At 37.6% G+C, this 13,448-nt stretch overlaps 1 protein-coding gene across 7 annotated transcripts in view; it reads left to right on the top strand.

The window, feature by feature from the left end:
- The window catches only part of ANO5 (anoctamin 5), a 58,651-nt gene that overhangs the window by 31,270 nt on the left and 13,933 nt on the right, over positions 1-13,448 (top strand). For all 7 annotated transcript variants that reach the window (XM_056491958.1, XM_056491960.1, XM_056491959.1 and 4 more), the window contains 10 exons: positions 890-958; positions 1,941-2,225; positions 2,583-2,696; positions 4,227-4,342; positions 5,266-5,400; positions 6,609-6,714; positions 6,804-6,864; positions 9,177-9,328; positions 11,990-12,064; positions 12,715-12,937. In XM_056491958.1, the coding sequence (XP_056347933.1) occupies positions 890-958; positions 1,941-2,225; positions 2,583-2,696; positions 4,227-4,342; positions 5,266-5,400; positions 6,609-6,714; positions 6,804-6,864; positions 9,177-9,328; positions 11,990-12,064; positions 12,715-12,937 (1,336 nt within the window). The remainder of the gene's footprint in view (positions 1-889; positions 959-1,940; positions 2,226-2,582; positions 2,697-4,226; positions 4,343-5,265; positions 5,401-6,608; positions 6,715-6,803; positions 6,865-9,176; positions 9,329-11,989; positions 12,065-12,714; positions 12,938-13,448) is intronic.

Here is a 13,448-nt window from a genome sequence, read left to right as displayed (position 1 = left end):
CAGCTTGGCAAAATCTAGCCAGAAATAAGTTTGTGGTCTAGCTTGTTCATTTTAAAGGGGGTAGGGCTCAACATTTGTCTTAATTTATTGTTATTCTGGCAGTTCTTCAGCGAATTTTATATAATTCAGAGGAAATCAACACAGTCTCTCAGTAAGAGAAAAAAGTATACAAAGAAGAGAAAGAAAATGTTCTTACCTAAAGATACCACTTGGGAAGTATTTTGCAAAAAAAAAGAGTTCAAGAAGAATGTGAAGCTCACTCAGGTCATGCAGCCACCACACTGTGCCCCAGGGAGGTTTGTTATCTCTGTATGAAGTCCGTGCTGACTTTATGCAAGCTAAGCAGCTGTGGTGACTTGTTGGCCTTATCAGTGATATTTGTGAAATACTGTTTGAATTGTCTGTAATCAGTACTTTCGTATCTGTATTGGGCATAATTGTATAACTAAATATGCAAAATCAATAGATGAGGTAAATAGATGAGCCTGTAAGAATCACTCTTCCACGTGCTTCTAGAATTTTTCTTTTCCTCTTTCTCTTGGAAATATAGCTACAAGCCTCCTGAAGTCAGAAGTGCTGAAGACACAAGACAGCAGTTGTTTCTCTGATGACCCAGATAGCACAAAACAAGCCTTTTTCTACCCAATGGGTGCCCTGTGGCTAGTCAGTACAGTTCCTGGTGGGTTCCCATCACAAAGCTGGCCCCTCACTCGAAAGTGGCTTGGTATGCATCAGCTGATTTTTGTCTGCTTACTTTGAGGTCATGTTGAAAAGAGTTAAGGGGTTGTCATCAGGGCAGTTGAGAGAAGTGAAACACAATGAGTTATTGGTGGGTGATATATTAGTTGCTAACTTCAGCAGTTACTGAAGTGTCTTTGTTTCTCTTCAGGAAAGGAGAAAAGAATTTGAGAGCAACCTGCAAAAGGCTGGTTTGGAGCTAGAAACTGAAGACAAGAAGGTAAAAAAAAAAAGAAAAATTAGGACCAAAATAATAGACCTGGGAATTAATAAACCACTTTCTTTCTTTGAGAAAAAATATAAATTATGCTCATGTATTTCAGTGGAGTATGAGAACTTTAGGAGAAACAAGGTTAGTATGTTTGAGTGCTTTTTCCAGATACGTTGATAAGAATTGTGGAAGCAGAATAATTTTGATTCAAGAGGAAGCTTTTGCTTTCATAACGAAAACAAAGCCTTTGCTTTCATAACAAGAAGGTAAAGTCGCTGTGAATTGATTTAAATCCACATAAATGGGAAGTATACTTATAGCTGATTTAAATCCCACCTAAACAATGAGTATTAGGTTTGGAAGGCTATGAATGGATTAGTTATGCCCACTGGGTGTTGTAATTGTGAGGAAGGACTCTGTAACAGCTTGAGGATGTTTCACTAGTGGTGCCGTTTGGTTTAATAACTGGAGGGCGTGCAATTTTGACTGATGCAGTCAGTGTACCAGAGAGTAAAATAACTCTTGATGAAGTTCAGACTCTGTAACATCCATAGGTAGGGAATTCATTGAGCAATATTAAAAATGTTTCTGATTGTCAGCTTCTACTGTGAATGCAGAGCAACACTACAAAAACAAACATATTATGTGAGACAAATGACAAGATTATTCTTCATGTTTCCAGTGTAATGAGAATTTTCAGGCTTCAGTGTATGAGATTAATATAATTTGAAAAGCCTTTGTGAGCTTTTAGTACTGGGAAAATTATTTTTATGAGCAGCCAACCACTCAGATAAGCTTTTCAGTGAATAAATATATCTATATCTATAGCTATATCTATACACACACAGGAAGTCTTTTTATTCCCCCTCCTTCTTTGTTTCGAAATCCTAAAATATGTAAAAGGCAATACATTTTATATGAAAAATATTTCCATAAATCTTGCAATAAAATACAGTTTGGTCTAATGTCTGATTGAACTTTTCTGGAGCAGGAATCTGAAGATGGCAAGATTTTTTTTGTGAAGATCCATGCGCCGTGGGAGGTTCTGATCACATATGCAGAAGTGCTGAACATTAAAGTTCCCATCAAGGAAAATGATATTCCCCCCATGGTGGAGAACCCCCTGGACTGTGTGCTTTTCCCACTCAGGCTGCCTGAGAAGGTGATGCACCCTGAACCAGATTATTTCACAGCACCATTCAGCAAGGACAAACAGGAGCTGTACCTCATTAATGATGAGAGCACTTTCTTCTCACCATCCATGAGAAACAGAATAGTACGTATGTGAATTTGGCTACTTATGTTTACATGTAGTTTTACACTGCCTCATCAGAATATTCATGTAAGGAAGGAGGGGATATAGAAACTGTGGTAACTGAGGTAAATACAGAGAGACCTTGGGTACCTGTGCATCCTGCTTAGAAATACAGAATTATTGTTGGAAGTGATCTTCTGGATGTCTACAAGGCAATCGTGCCCCCAGTGTTTGTATATGGAATAAGGCCTTCTGAAGAAATCCTTCCTGCTTTTGCATGTTGTTCCTGCAGATTATACACAGTACACATCCATTATAGAATTCTGTTAAATGGCCTTAAAATAGAAAAGGTCTGAAATTCTTGTCCTTTAATCTCAGGTTAATTATATTCTTACACGTTGCCCATATGGAACAGAAGAAGGGAAGAAAAAATTTGGGATTAAGAGACTGCTAAACAATGGAACCTATACAGCTGCATATCCTCTTCATGATGTAAGTATTTCAGCTTTCTGCTCCCTTGAGGATTTCCCAGTGTTAGCACTCTTTTACCTACCGTGACATTTGCTGTTCCAGGAGATACAAAAATAGACTCAAACCTTTCAATTTGTCTCGGTAATTGATTCTTCTTTAAACCACACAAGACATACCTGTCAGCCCTACTATTTGGCTTTTATGTGCTGAAATGTTTCTTCCTGTGGATGAGTTTTTAGAATATGTGTCAGTCAAATAATTTTTTGAGAGACTTACTCCATCATATTCCGGTAATGTTGATGACACAGACCATGCAGTAGTACCTTAGATTGTAGCAAGGAATGAATACCTACTGCTGCTGCATACATTTAGCAGTGTGTGTGTATAGGGTGTGTATACACGCATACAGTAGTGCACACTACCTGCAGTTAGAGAAAAACTCTTGGGATCATACCATTTTGGGACTGAAGTCAGATGAGTTGCCTGAACCCTGCACTTCAGTGTGGAGTGGTGACTTGTCAATGTCCCAGTGAGCTTTGGGGTACAAATACTGTAATAGTGGGCATGTGGTAAGGATACTAAATACTGTGTTTAGTTTTGCTGTAAGATCACTTTTTTAACATGTGGATTTAATCCTGAAGTTCCATGGAGAAAACGAGAGAGATGGGTTACAGGGTTTTACATGGGCTTTTTAATTTTAAAATTTTTTCCTCCTAAATGTTGTGTTTAATTTTTTGCTTAAATATTAAATTCTCTCCATGTTTTTGATGGTTATTTCAGATATTACTATGTTTTAGTGAACTTAATTTGCTGTTTAAATGTCTCTGAATTCTACCATAGGACATTTTTAAATACTGCATATAGATTTATATTTTTAATGTTTGAAAATATTTTATTTGCCTTAGAATATAAAAATAAAGGGGTGAATTCCTCAGGTTTTTAGGAGGAAAGTTTGGCTGATTAGGATCTAGAATGCTAGTGTAGGCTGGGAAATACTTTATACTGGGACAAAACCACAGACAGTAAAAAGCCAGTCTCTTCCATACAACTACAACCAGCTTTATATGCTAAGAAATCTTGTGAAAAAATTCTAAAACTTGTGAGACAGACTCAAAAATCTTTGTCTAAAAAATAATTATTTAATCTTTCAGAATATTTTCAAAATGCAAACTTTAGGTTGCTTAAACTTCTGTTGGTTGCTTCCTATTTAGAAACCAATTTTCATGCTTTTTGTGACTGATAGACATTCAGAAAAAAGGAAAATCAGGATCACAAAGTGAATAATTGGCATAGCCAAATATCTCTAGAAGCAGAGCTCTGTGGCACAAAATAAAATTACAAAAAGTGTCAGAAAATGTGGTTATTTTACATTGTTTAATTTCTAGGAAAGTGGTGAAGTTCGAAAATCTTAGTATTTGACAGATAAGATACCTGATAATGACCAAGACCACAGTCTTAGGAGGGGTGCGTCATGATTCCTCTTTGTCTCTTTCAATGTAGTATTTGAGCCTGTCGATGAGGTGTTTTCCCCTTACTCTGATTTGCTCACAGTGCCAGTACTGGAAAAAGGCAAGCGACCCCAACTGTGACAGTGAGAGGTACACGCTCTACATGGAGTGGGCCCGCTTCCTGCGCTTCTACAAAGAGCAGCCTTTGGACCTGATCAGGTGAAATACTGCCTGGGGGTTGTTCTGTTTCCTTGGTTTTCACTGTAATACAGTCTATATTCATTTGTAGCTTGATCCTTCTAGGAAATCTTTGCCACTTTCAAGATCCAGTGAGAGTTGGTTATTAATTGGGCACTATTAGGAGGACATGACACAGCTTTCTGCTAAGAAGCGGAAAAATGTTTTATCTCAAATCAAGCCTTGTTCTCTCTAACCAGTCCCCTGGGGTCAGGTATATTACAGATAATGAAGCTGTAAAGAAACACATATATAGGACATCTCAGATTTTTTAATCAATCTCTGCAAAAAATGTTAAAGAGTTATTTGAAATATTGTAATTTCTACACAGACTTGAGAAAATACGGATAAAATCTGTTTGGAAGCTTGATTCTTAGTTCTAACCCCAAATTTAAACTTACTTAATATCTCTTTGATTCAGCTGATGTGATACAACAGAATATTGCTTTGTTCACAGGTTAGAGTCCTTTGTTTGTAACACAGGCAGTATTTCTGTGGATTACCTATTTGCTTTAACCATAGGGTCAGAACTGTTGGGCTGTTTCATTTGTGTAACTCCTTGGAAAAATCAGAAAGTACATCTTCACTTACACTGTCCTGTAGAAAAGAGAAAAGAGTGATTTTAATGTTGGTTTCTGCTAGGAGCTAAAAAGGGACAAAAGAGGTGTATCCTGATCATTCCCCTTGTTCATGCAGCTTGAGTAACTTCTCATGACCAGCTTCAGACCTCATTTTCCACAATATTTCAATGCACGTATTCTTCTGTTAAAAGAGAATTTTGTCAAGTATTTCATTTTTACTCTGGCCAGTTTGCTCTATTACAGTTTTAAATGTTGCTTTGTGTTACTCATAATTGCTTTTTTTTTTTTTTTTTTTTTTTTTTTTTTTTTTTTTTTGGTATTCAGAAAGTACTATGGTGAGAAGATTGGAATCTATTTTGCCTGGCTAGGATTTTACACTGAGATGTTATTCCTTGCAGCAGTTGTTGGCTTAATCTGTTTTCTTTATGGCTTGTTTACAATGGATGAAAATATGAGCAGGTAAGTATAATGTTGAAAATCTCCTGGGCAAAATCTAACCAATGTGAAAATTTTATTCTTGCAAAAAAAAAAATTATTCTTCTTGTTACTCAGCAGGTAACAAACTTTTAAACTTGTGAGAGCAGACAAATGTTGTTCTTCATCTGTCTTTATTGGCTGAAAAGATGGTGGACCACTAATGCAGAACTTGTGACTACCAGTTAGTAAGACAGCTTGTAGGTGAAAAGCAATATTTTGTTGGCCATAGCTTTCTGTATTGCAGAAGCTGCAATATATGAAGTCCTAGGAGTACCCCTTAGACCTCTCAAAATCGTTCAAGTGTTTATTGTTGCCTTAAGCTCATCTATTTAATCTATCTTGCAGAGCAGTCTGACCTTTTTGTGTAGGTCATCATTTGTACTAACCAAAACCATGAGTAAAACAGATCAGCAGTGTTCTCCTGTCAAAGAGGGATCCAGTGTCTTAGAAGCCACAGTTTGGTGGGTTTTTTGTAATAAACATAGTATTTGTTTTATCAGAAGTCCAAAGATTTATTGTATTCAGGGATTGGGGGTAGGGAGAGGAAAAGAGAGTTGACTTTTCATTGCTCACTGTTTTCTGTAAGAAGGCTTCCATAAAATTTTGAGTTTAAACCATAAAAGATGACTAGAATTTGAAATTCTCCTCTATTCTGTTGAATAATGCAATTTTGAGACTTGTATTTCAGCTAGGTTAAGAATTCATCTGAGAATACTGTTGCACATATTGAGATTTCTCTGGATGCCAGAGGACTATCATAGGATTCTAAATTTTACCCACTGTCATTAAATTGAAGTAGCAAATTTTACTGCAGATACCAAAGCTGAGGTGGTCTTTCTGCTTTTAGAAAAGGTGTTTTGATGTCATTGCTAACCTGATGAGAAATAACATGATTTATATCTTGTCTGAAAGCAGTGTGTGTGCAGTACAGCTCCTGACAGACTCCTGATTCATTGCTGGTAGAGCCAAAAAACCCATACTGAGGGAATTGTTAATTCTGTTTCTTGTAGCAACTGCTTCATTCTTGGCTTGCCCTGACCAGCCACTGGTGAAGACCAGTGAATGTGACAAGATGTGTCATCTTGCTGGGAAGCTGCAAATGGAGCTCCTGTTAATTTTTTTAATAAATTTAATATAACAGCTTTTAAGATGCTGTGGAAACGGATACCTTACAATGTTTTCCTCCTTAGCAAAGAAATCTGTGACCCTGCAATTGGAGGAGAGATCATCATGTGCCCACTTTGTGACCGAGACTGTGAATACTGGAGACTAAACACCACCTGTGAGTCCTCACAGGTCTGTATCTGGTTCTGCAGCCACTTGTCATTTTTGTTCATCCTGAAAACTGTCTTGGTACTGACCTGTTCCTGGGTATTCTGTTGCAGTATTCCCATTTGTTTGACAACGTGGCAACTCTTTTTTTTGCCATTTTCATGGGTATATGGGGTGAGTACCTTTGATAAGTTGTATGTCAAGCAATAAAGAGATCTTGGCCAAGCTGCTGAGGGATACTGGAAATGGGAAGAAGGGAAATAATTGCTTCACCTTAGTATCCTGCGTCAGATGCTAAAGTGATGAACAAGTGAAAATAATTTAAAGTTACAGAGGAATTAAGACAAAGAAGCGCAAGCAGGCATCTGAGATACCATAAGAATATTGTAAGAATTGTGTACTCTTAGCTGCTAACATTTGATTCTTTCCTTAGTAACCAGAGGGGTCCAATGTTACGCAGCCCATATAAGAGCCCTCTCTGCTCAGCCCTGCACATCATCAGCATCCCAGTGAGGGAGTGGGGAGCCTTGTGCCCTTTCACTGGATGGATGGTAGTCTGTACTGCCACTAGTACACTGCCGCTGTATTAGCTGTACTTTTGGGATGAGAAAACTCGTTGGGTTCTACTCCAGTGAACTTCATACACTGTAGTATGTTTTGATGATGTAGAAATAGGTGGATTTCTGGCTTCTGTAATCGTAGTTTCACACCAATGATACTTCTTCAGACTTTTAAGGACATTGTGTTGAATACATGTTCTTTTCTTCAACTCTATGAAGGTTTATAAATTCAGGATAGCATAGTTATTGTTTCTTATTTCCCTAAATGCAATTATCTTGTTTTATACTCTTTGTATGAAATGTCATAATTAAATTTTTAACTTGTATGTAGATATCTTATTAACTCACAAAGATTGTTGTGTACAAATAGAAAACCTGTATATTTTTTACCAGAGGATCTAACTACACTCTTCTTTCATACAGAATTATTTTTTAAAATCTAATAAGACTTTCGTTGTATAGCTTTGTTGTATAGTTTTACTAAGCTTTTCTTAGTTTCTAAAAATGAGCATTTACATCACATGGATTAGTCATTCAGGAAGTACCAGCCAAAGAGTTTAGAGCTGCAGAAGATAAGCTTTCCTGTGTTTGTCTAACCATAAAATGTCCCCAGTTCAAATAAAAACAATCAGATTACAAAATGTTGACATCTTAAAGTAGTTAATAAAGGGCTTTTAAAATGTTATATAGTATTATGAATTTTATAGTTGTTGTTATATTAAATCAGTTCTAGTGTCTTAAAAAATTCTTAGGCCAGCCCAACTCTTGATCGTATGAAAATCATCAGAGTTTAACTGTCTTTAAAATGACCATGTGTCCTGGTTTACAGCAAATTTGGGAGGAAACCTCTGAGGGGGTCCCTCTAGAAAGCAAATTCAAGCAGCCCTTCCCCCCACCAGTTTGGGAGACATAAATCTCTTTAACGAAAAGAGGAAAAAATTGTTTATTTAACAAGCAGAGTATTCAAAGAGCATAAAAAATGAATAATATTAAACAATGGAACCTCTGGTTGTTCTGAAGAGATGGCAAATTCAGAGAGACTTTTCCATTATGAGTAGCTTGGCTCCCTCAGTCTCTTATCAGTCCCTCCTGTGCTAGAAAATGCTGCATCCTGGGCCCTGGTGGACCACAGGTGTGAGCTCCCGGTGTTTTTCTGGGTTTTTGGTCCAGAGCAGGTTTGAACAGTTCCAAGAAAAAGAAAACCGCACTCTGGGGATTTTTTCTGCCTCTGACAGCTAAAAAAAACTGACTAAAAGCAAAGGAGAGTTTTCTCCTGCTCCCTGTCCATGCTGCAGACAACACAGTCCATAAGAGAGAATGCTGAAGCTCTTATCTCTACGCTTTTGAACACAGCCGCCTCAGACATTCCACCGCTTCTCCTTTTCTCCTCCTTCACTCTCAAATCTAGTTTTAAAGGCACAAAATTTATTTCTGGGCTAAACAGATGAATGGGGGTACAATTCAGCATCATAAAGTCACCCTAGGACACCATGATATCAAATAAGCATCAAAAAGCAACAGAAATGTTTGACCATGTTATTTGAAAGCTCTTCTCCTTATTTGTTGTAATAGTTATACATGCGTTACAGGTTTATACACAGGTATTAGTTGAAATATCAGGTTCTTTTCTTAATTCCATGTTGTATTTTGCATACACAGAGTAGTTAATTGAACATAGTCACCATAACCATGGAAATACCCATATCATGTATTGGCATCTTCCATGTCATCCACTTCTGGAATTCAATAAGCTAACAAATCACTGGATTCGTATTGTGATCTTATCTGTGAACTATAATAGGTAGTCAGTAAAAATGAGTCACACTGTAAGGATAATAATTAACCACAGAAAAGAAGCCAGTTTTACTTGATTCCTGAACTTGTTCATTTCTTCCTTGACTCTAATTTAACATTTGCAAATTGTAGTTACACTTTTCTTGGAGTTTTGGAAGAGGCGGCAGGCAAGATTGAAATATGAATGGGATTTGGTTGATTTTGAAGAGGAACAGCAACAGCTCCAGCTGAGGCCTGAGTATGAGGCGAAATGTACGCAAAAGAAGAGGAATCCCGTAACTCAGGTACAAACATGCTGCATTGACTTGTGTGCAAATTCAGTTATGTGCTGAAAGTTTCGTAACATGGAAATTGATATATTAAATCAGGAAAATACGCATAAAGTGGATGTTTTTTATCCGTTTTTACAGCATCTTTCACAATTCAGGGTAGCAGTCTCTGAAACTTCCACGCCGTCAAAACCACTCTTTCTTATCCCTACACAACATATGAGGAAGGAGTCTAAAGTGATAAGTTGGTCTAGCTGTGGTTTTGCTTCTGATACACTTTCTTTGGGGAACACCAGAGGGATGAAGGTTGCCGAAGTCCTTTCTCTGAAATGTAATTGAGATACTATTAATACCTAACTCTGTTAAACACTCTATGTAAATATTAGCTGTTAATTGTTAATTTAAATTTATTTTAGATAGGAGTTACTTGACAAATTTCAGGATCAGCTGGTTGCTTTTCAGCACATCATTTACCACCCATATTTGACATATTTTTAAATCAACTTTTCCCTTTCATAGAATTGCGTACAAATAGCCTACTGTCATTAGTCCTAAATATACTTAGATAACAGTCTTCAGAAAAGAAATAGAATCTTAGCCAGAACATGGGAAGAGTCTTTGTTCTATAGTAGCCCTGTCTTTCTGGGCTTGTCTCCTTAATCATTAGGAAATGCATATACTAATCTTATTTCTCATGATAGAGAGTTTTTCCCCTTCCTCATATGCACCATTAATTCTGCTTTTGTAACTACGGCTGTGTACCTTGCGCAGGGCTCTTTGATAACAGTGCTATGTTTAAGAATGTAGCTCTACTGAAGCATTAATTTCTGCATGTTCAGGAAAACAGGTTCAGGTAAATCGATTTTCATTAGTTAGCTCTACTAATTGAAAACACATGCCTGCCAGTTGTGTGTTATTTGCTGGTTTGCATCCCTGTGCAAGCTCAGGCTCAAACTGCACGCTGTTCCATGGCTGCACGGGGCCCAAACCCTGCCAGACCGCGGTTGTGCTGCAGCTGAGGGAAAGAGCAGGACGAGCTCTGTCCAGTAGGTGCTGGCCCTTGTGTGCTCTGCCAGAGAGGGTGATCATGTTAGCAGGGCAATAGTGGGCTGTGGTTGTGTACACCATGGACCAAAACTTGTAGCCTGGTGAGGTGAATCAGCTGTGCCAGAGCACTGCCAAAGGCTTAGGTGTGCTTGTATAGCTGTCCTGAGGGAGAAGGTTGTTCTCTCTCTAAATTAATTCAGATCCTTTAGGTGAAATAGGGTTTTGTGAACTTTATTTAGGAAGTAGAAGTGGACTGTGATATGCTTCTCTTACCTCAGTGTGAGATACTGCACTTCTCTGTACTTTATAAGTGTGCATTAACAATTTCCATAAAAATTAAATGACTGTACAAGCCTTTATTTTATGACACTTCAATTTACTGTCTCATTACTTTTTGAGAAGCTTTATTGCAGCAGGGTTTATCAGTAATCCTTATCAATGACCCTTATCAGTGCCCAATTGTAGGCTGACTTGTACAGGTAATAGTAGTGTAATTTCCATCTGTTAGAGCTTGTCCTTTACTAAATACTTGAAAGGCTAATGCTTTCAAATAAGTTAATTCTGCAGTAACCAATAAGGTCATATGAGACAATGACCTTCTTGTGTCCCACAGCTGGTTTTGCTTCACATAGAAAATTATTTCATCATTATTTATGATTCGAAGTTCTAACTGCACTGAAACTGAAATTGCTGATCTTGAGGCTATCATTAATATACTTGTTCATGATGCTGAACGGGCCAACTAGGTCATAGCTAAAATCTGGGCTGCTGATCACAATAAAATTCTACTTTACATAAGTAACGGATTCAAACTTAGGCTCTGTCATTGCATATTACATTTGGGATTGCAGCTGTCTGTAGTACTCAGTGCCACTTAGCTTAAGAGGAGTGTAGGCATTCTACTGTGCCTTGTCCCACAGATTTATTCAAATTCAGATTTATCAAATTCACTAGGTCTTCTTCCACTGGCATTAGTTCTTAAAGAGAAGATTCTTTCATAAAATGTGTACTCTGATACTTTAGGAACTAGAATAGGTTGCACAAACTTTATGTGAGCATTGAAAATTGTTCATGTGTCGTCTGGGCATACTGGCATTGCTGATGCTGCAGTAGAGCTTGGCAGCTACATTCATAGCCATTTCTTAAACTACAAAAACAAATAAAATTGAATGAGTGAGGAAAAGCACTCTCTGACTGGCACATCCAAATGACAAGTTTTAAGGAATCTCGGCATGAAGAATTTATGAAACTTGAGTCCAGTTGTGGACTCAGAGCTGTTTGACAGCTAACCTGGCATTACAGTAATAGTTGTGGGCTGCCTCATGTCAAGAAGTTGGTCTTTTTCTTTAGCTACTGCTTGATTTTGCAAAAGTTTAACCATTCTTTCCAGGTACTTTCTTGACTTGTAGCAGTTTTATGGCTGCTTCTGTCCTGATCTTTTTGCCCTGTCCTGCCCCACAGACACACACTGTCAGCACACTCAGAATTATGTCCTGTCTGGCATTTGAGAGAGGCAGGGTGTTTTCCCTTAGATGTAAGCACTTTTCACACAGCTGGTGAGAGCTTTGTGTGCCGCTTGATGTTGGAGTAAGATCTGGGAATAACATGAGCTGTACTTGACTGTTTCAGGAGATGGAGCCTTATTTGCCTTTAACTAGCCAGGCTGTGCGATTCTGCATCTCAGGAGCTACAGTGTTGTTCTGGGTGAGCATCTTTTTGAATCATCATTTTAACATGTATCAGAGACACTGATCATTACTAATCATCACATTAACACAAAGTAGTTTTAATCATGTTAACACATGCTTTTATTATTGTTCTGCAGATTTCATCCAGATGTCATTCAAAGTGCACTTCAATTCTGATAATTTTTATATTTAAAAAGGCACTGGAAATCCATCACTAATTAGTAATTTGATTGGACATTTTAGCATGGGGATAAGTTCCTCTGTGACTTACTTGATGTTAACAGACATACCAAAAAATTGTAGTAAAGGCAAACAGAAAAAACAATTCACAACAATGAATATAGAGTGAGTTTCAGAGTGGACAGTTTACTCTAACTTGTCCTTTCCATCTTCTGTCTTCATTCTTCTCAGATATCGATATTAGATTGTTGGCTTTTCTTATGTAATCAAAATAATTTTGTTGTTTTTAATGCATATAATATAACAAAGTATTTTGCCTGTCTACTCTTCATTTCAGTGCTGCGGAACTCATACCCACGAAGAATAAAATCTTAAAAATATAAAGCATGATGGTTTACATCTTGTTTTTAAAGCGGCATGCATACTGCTAGGGTGTATAGCTGTACTAAGCTGCAAGTGTATTTCAAATCTCCTTCCTTTCCTCAGGTGTCCTTGATCATAGCCAGCATGATAGCTGTGATTGTGTATCGCCTTGCAGTGTACGCTGCCTTCGCCAGCCTCATGGAGAACACTCAGACACTGCAGCCCATCAGTGGCTTACTGACCCCTCAGCTGGCAACTTCTGTCACAGCCTCCTGCCTCAATTTTGTCATCATCATGATACTGAATTTCTTCTATGAGAGAATAGCCATCTGGATTACTGATATGGGTAAGCAGGGGTACTTGAAGGCAAAACTTGTATTGAAGATTCCATTGAACACATCAAGGTGTTCCATGCTGTTGTTCTCAACTCAGGCATAGTGGGAGCTCTGTAGCTTGCAGTGGCTTGCAGCAATGAATCAGGTGTATCCAGGTGATACTGAATATTTTCCCTGCATTTCAGTAGTTCTCATAACTTAGTTTCTCCTCATATAATACTTGTTTATATTAGAACTAGTCTACAGAGACAATCACAGACCTGAACATAGTTAAAAATCATCTTGAGACACCAAAGCAAGATCAGATGCAGTATTTCAATTTAGAAATCCTGCAAATATATTTGAAAAAATAAATCGCAGATATCTTTACAAGAAAAAAAGACTAAATAATCATGACTATTAGTCTGGGTGAAAAGATGGGATGGGATAGTACATTTTCCATTTTTTTCTGAGCATTGTTTCCTTTAGCTGTGGCTGTACGTATCTGTAGTTACAAAACTGGAAGGCAGAGTTTGAGCAGGA

Source organism: Oenanthe melanoleuca, chromosome 5, assembly GCF_029582105.1.
Source record: "Oenanthe melanoleuca isolate GR-GAL-2019-014 chromosome 5, OMel1.0, whole genome shotgun sequence".
NCBI lineage: Eukaryota > Metazoa > Chordata > Aves > Passeriformes > Muscicapidae > Oenanthe > Oenanthe melanoleuca.
This window is presented reverse-complemented; position numbering and strand designations above follow the sequence as displayed.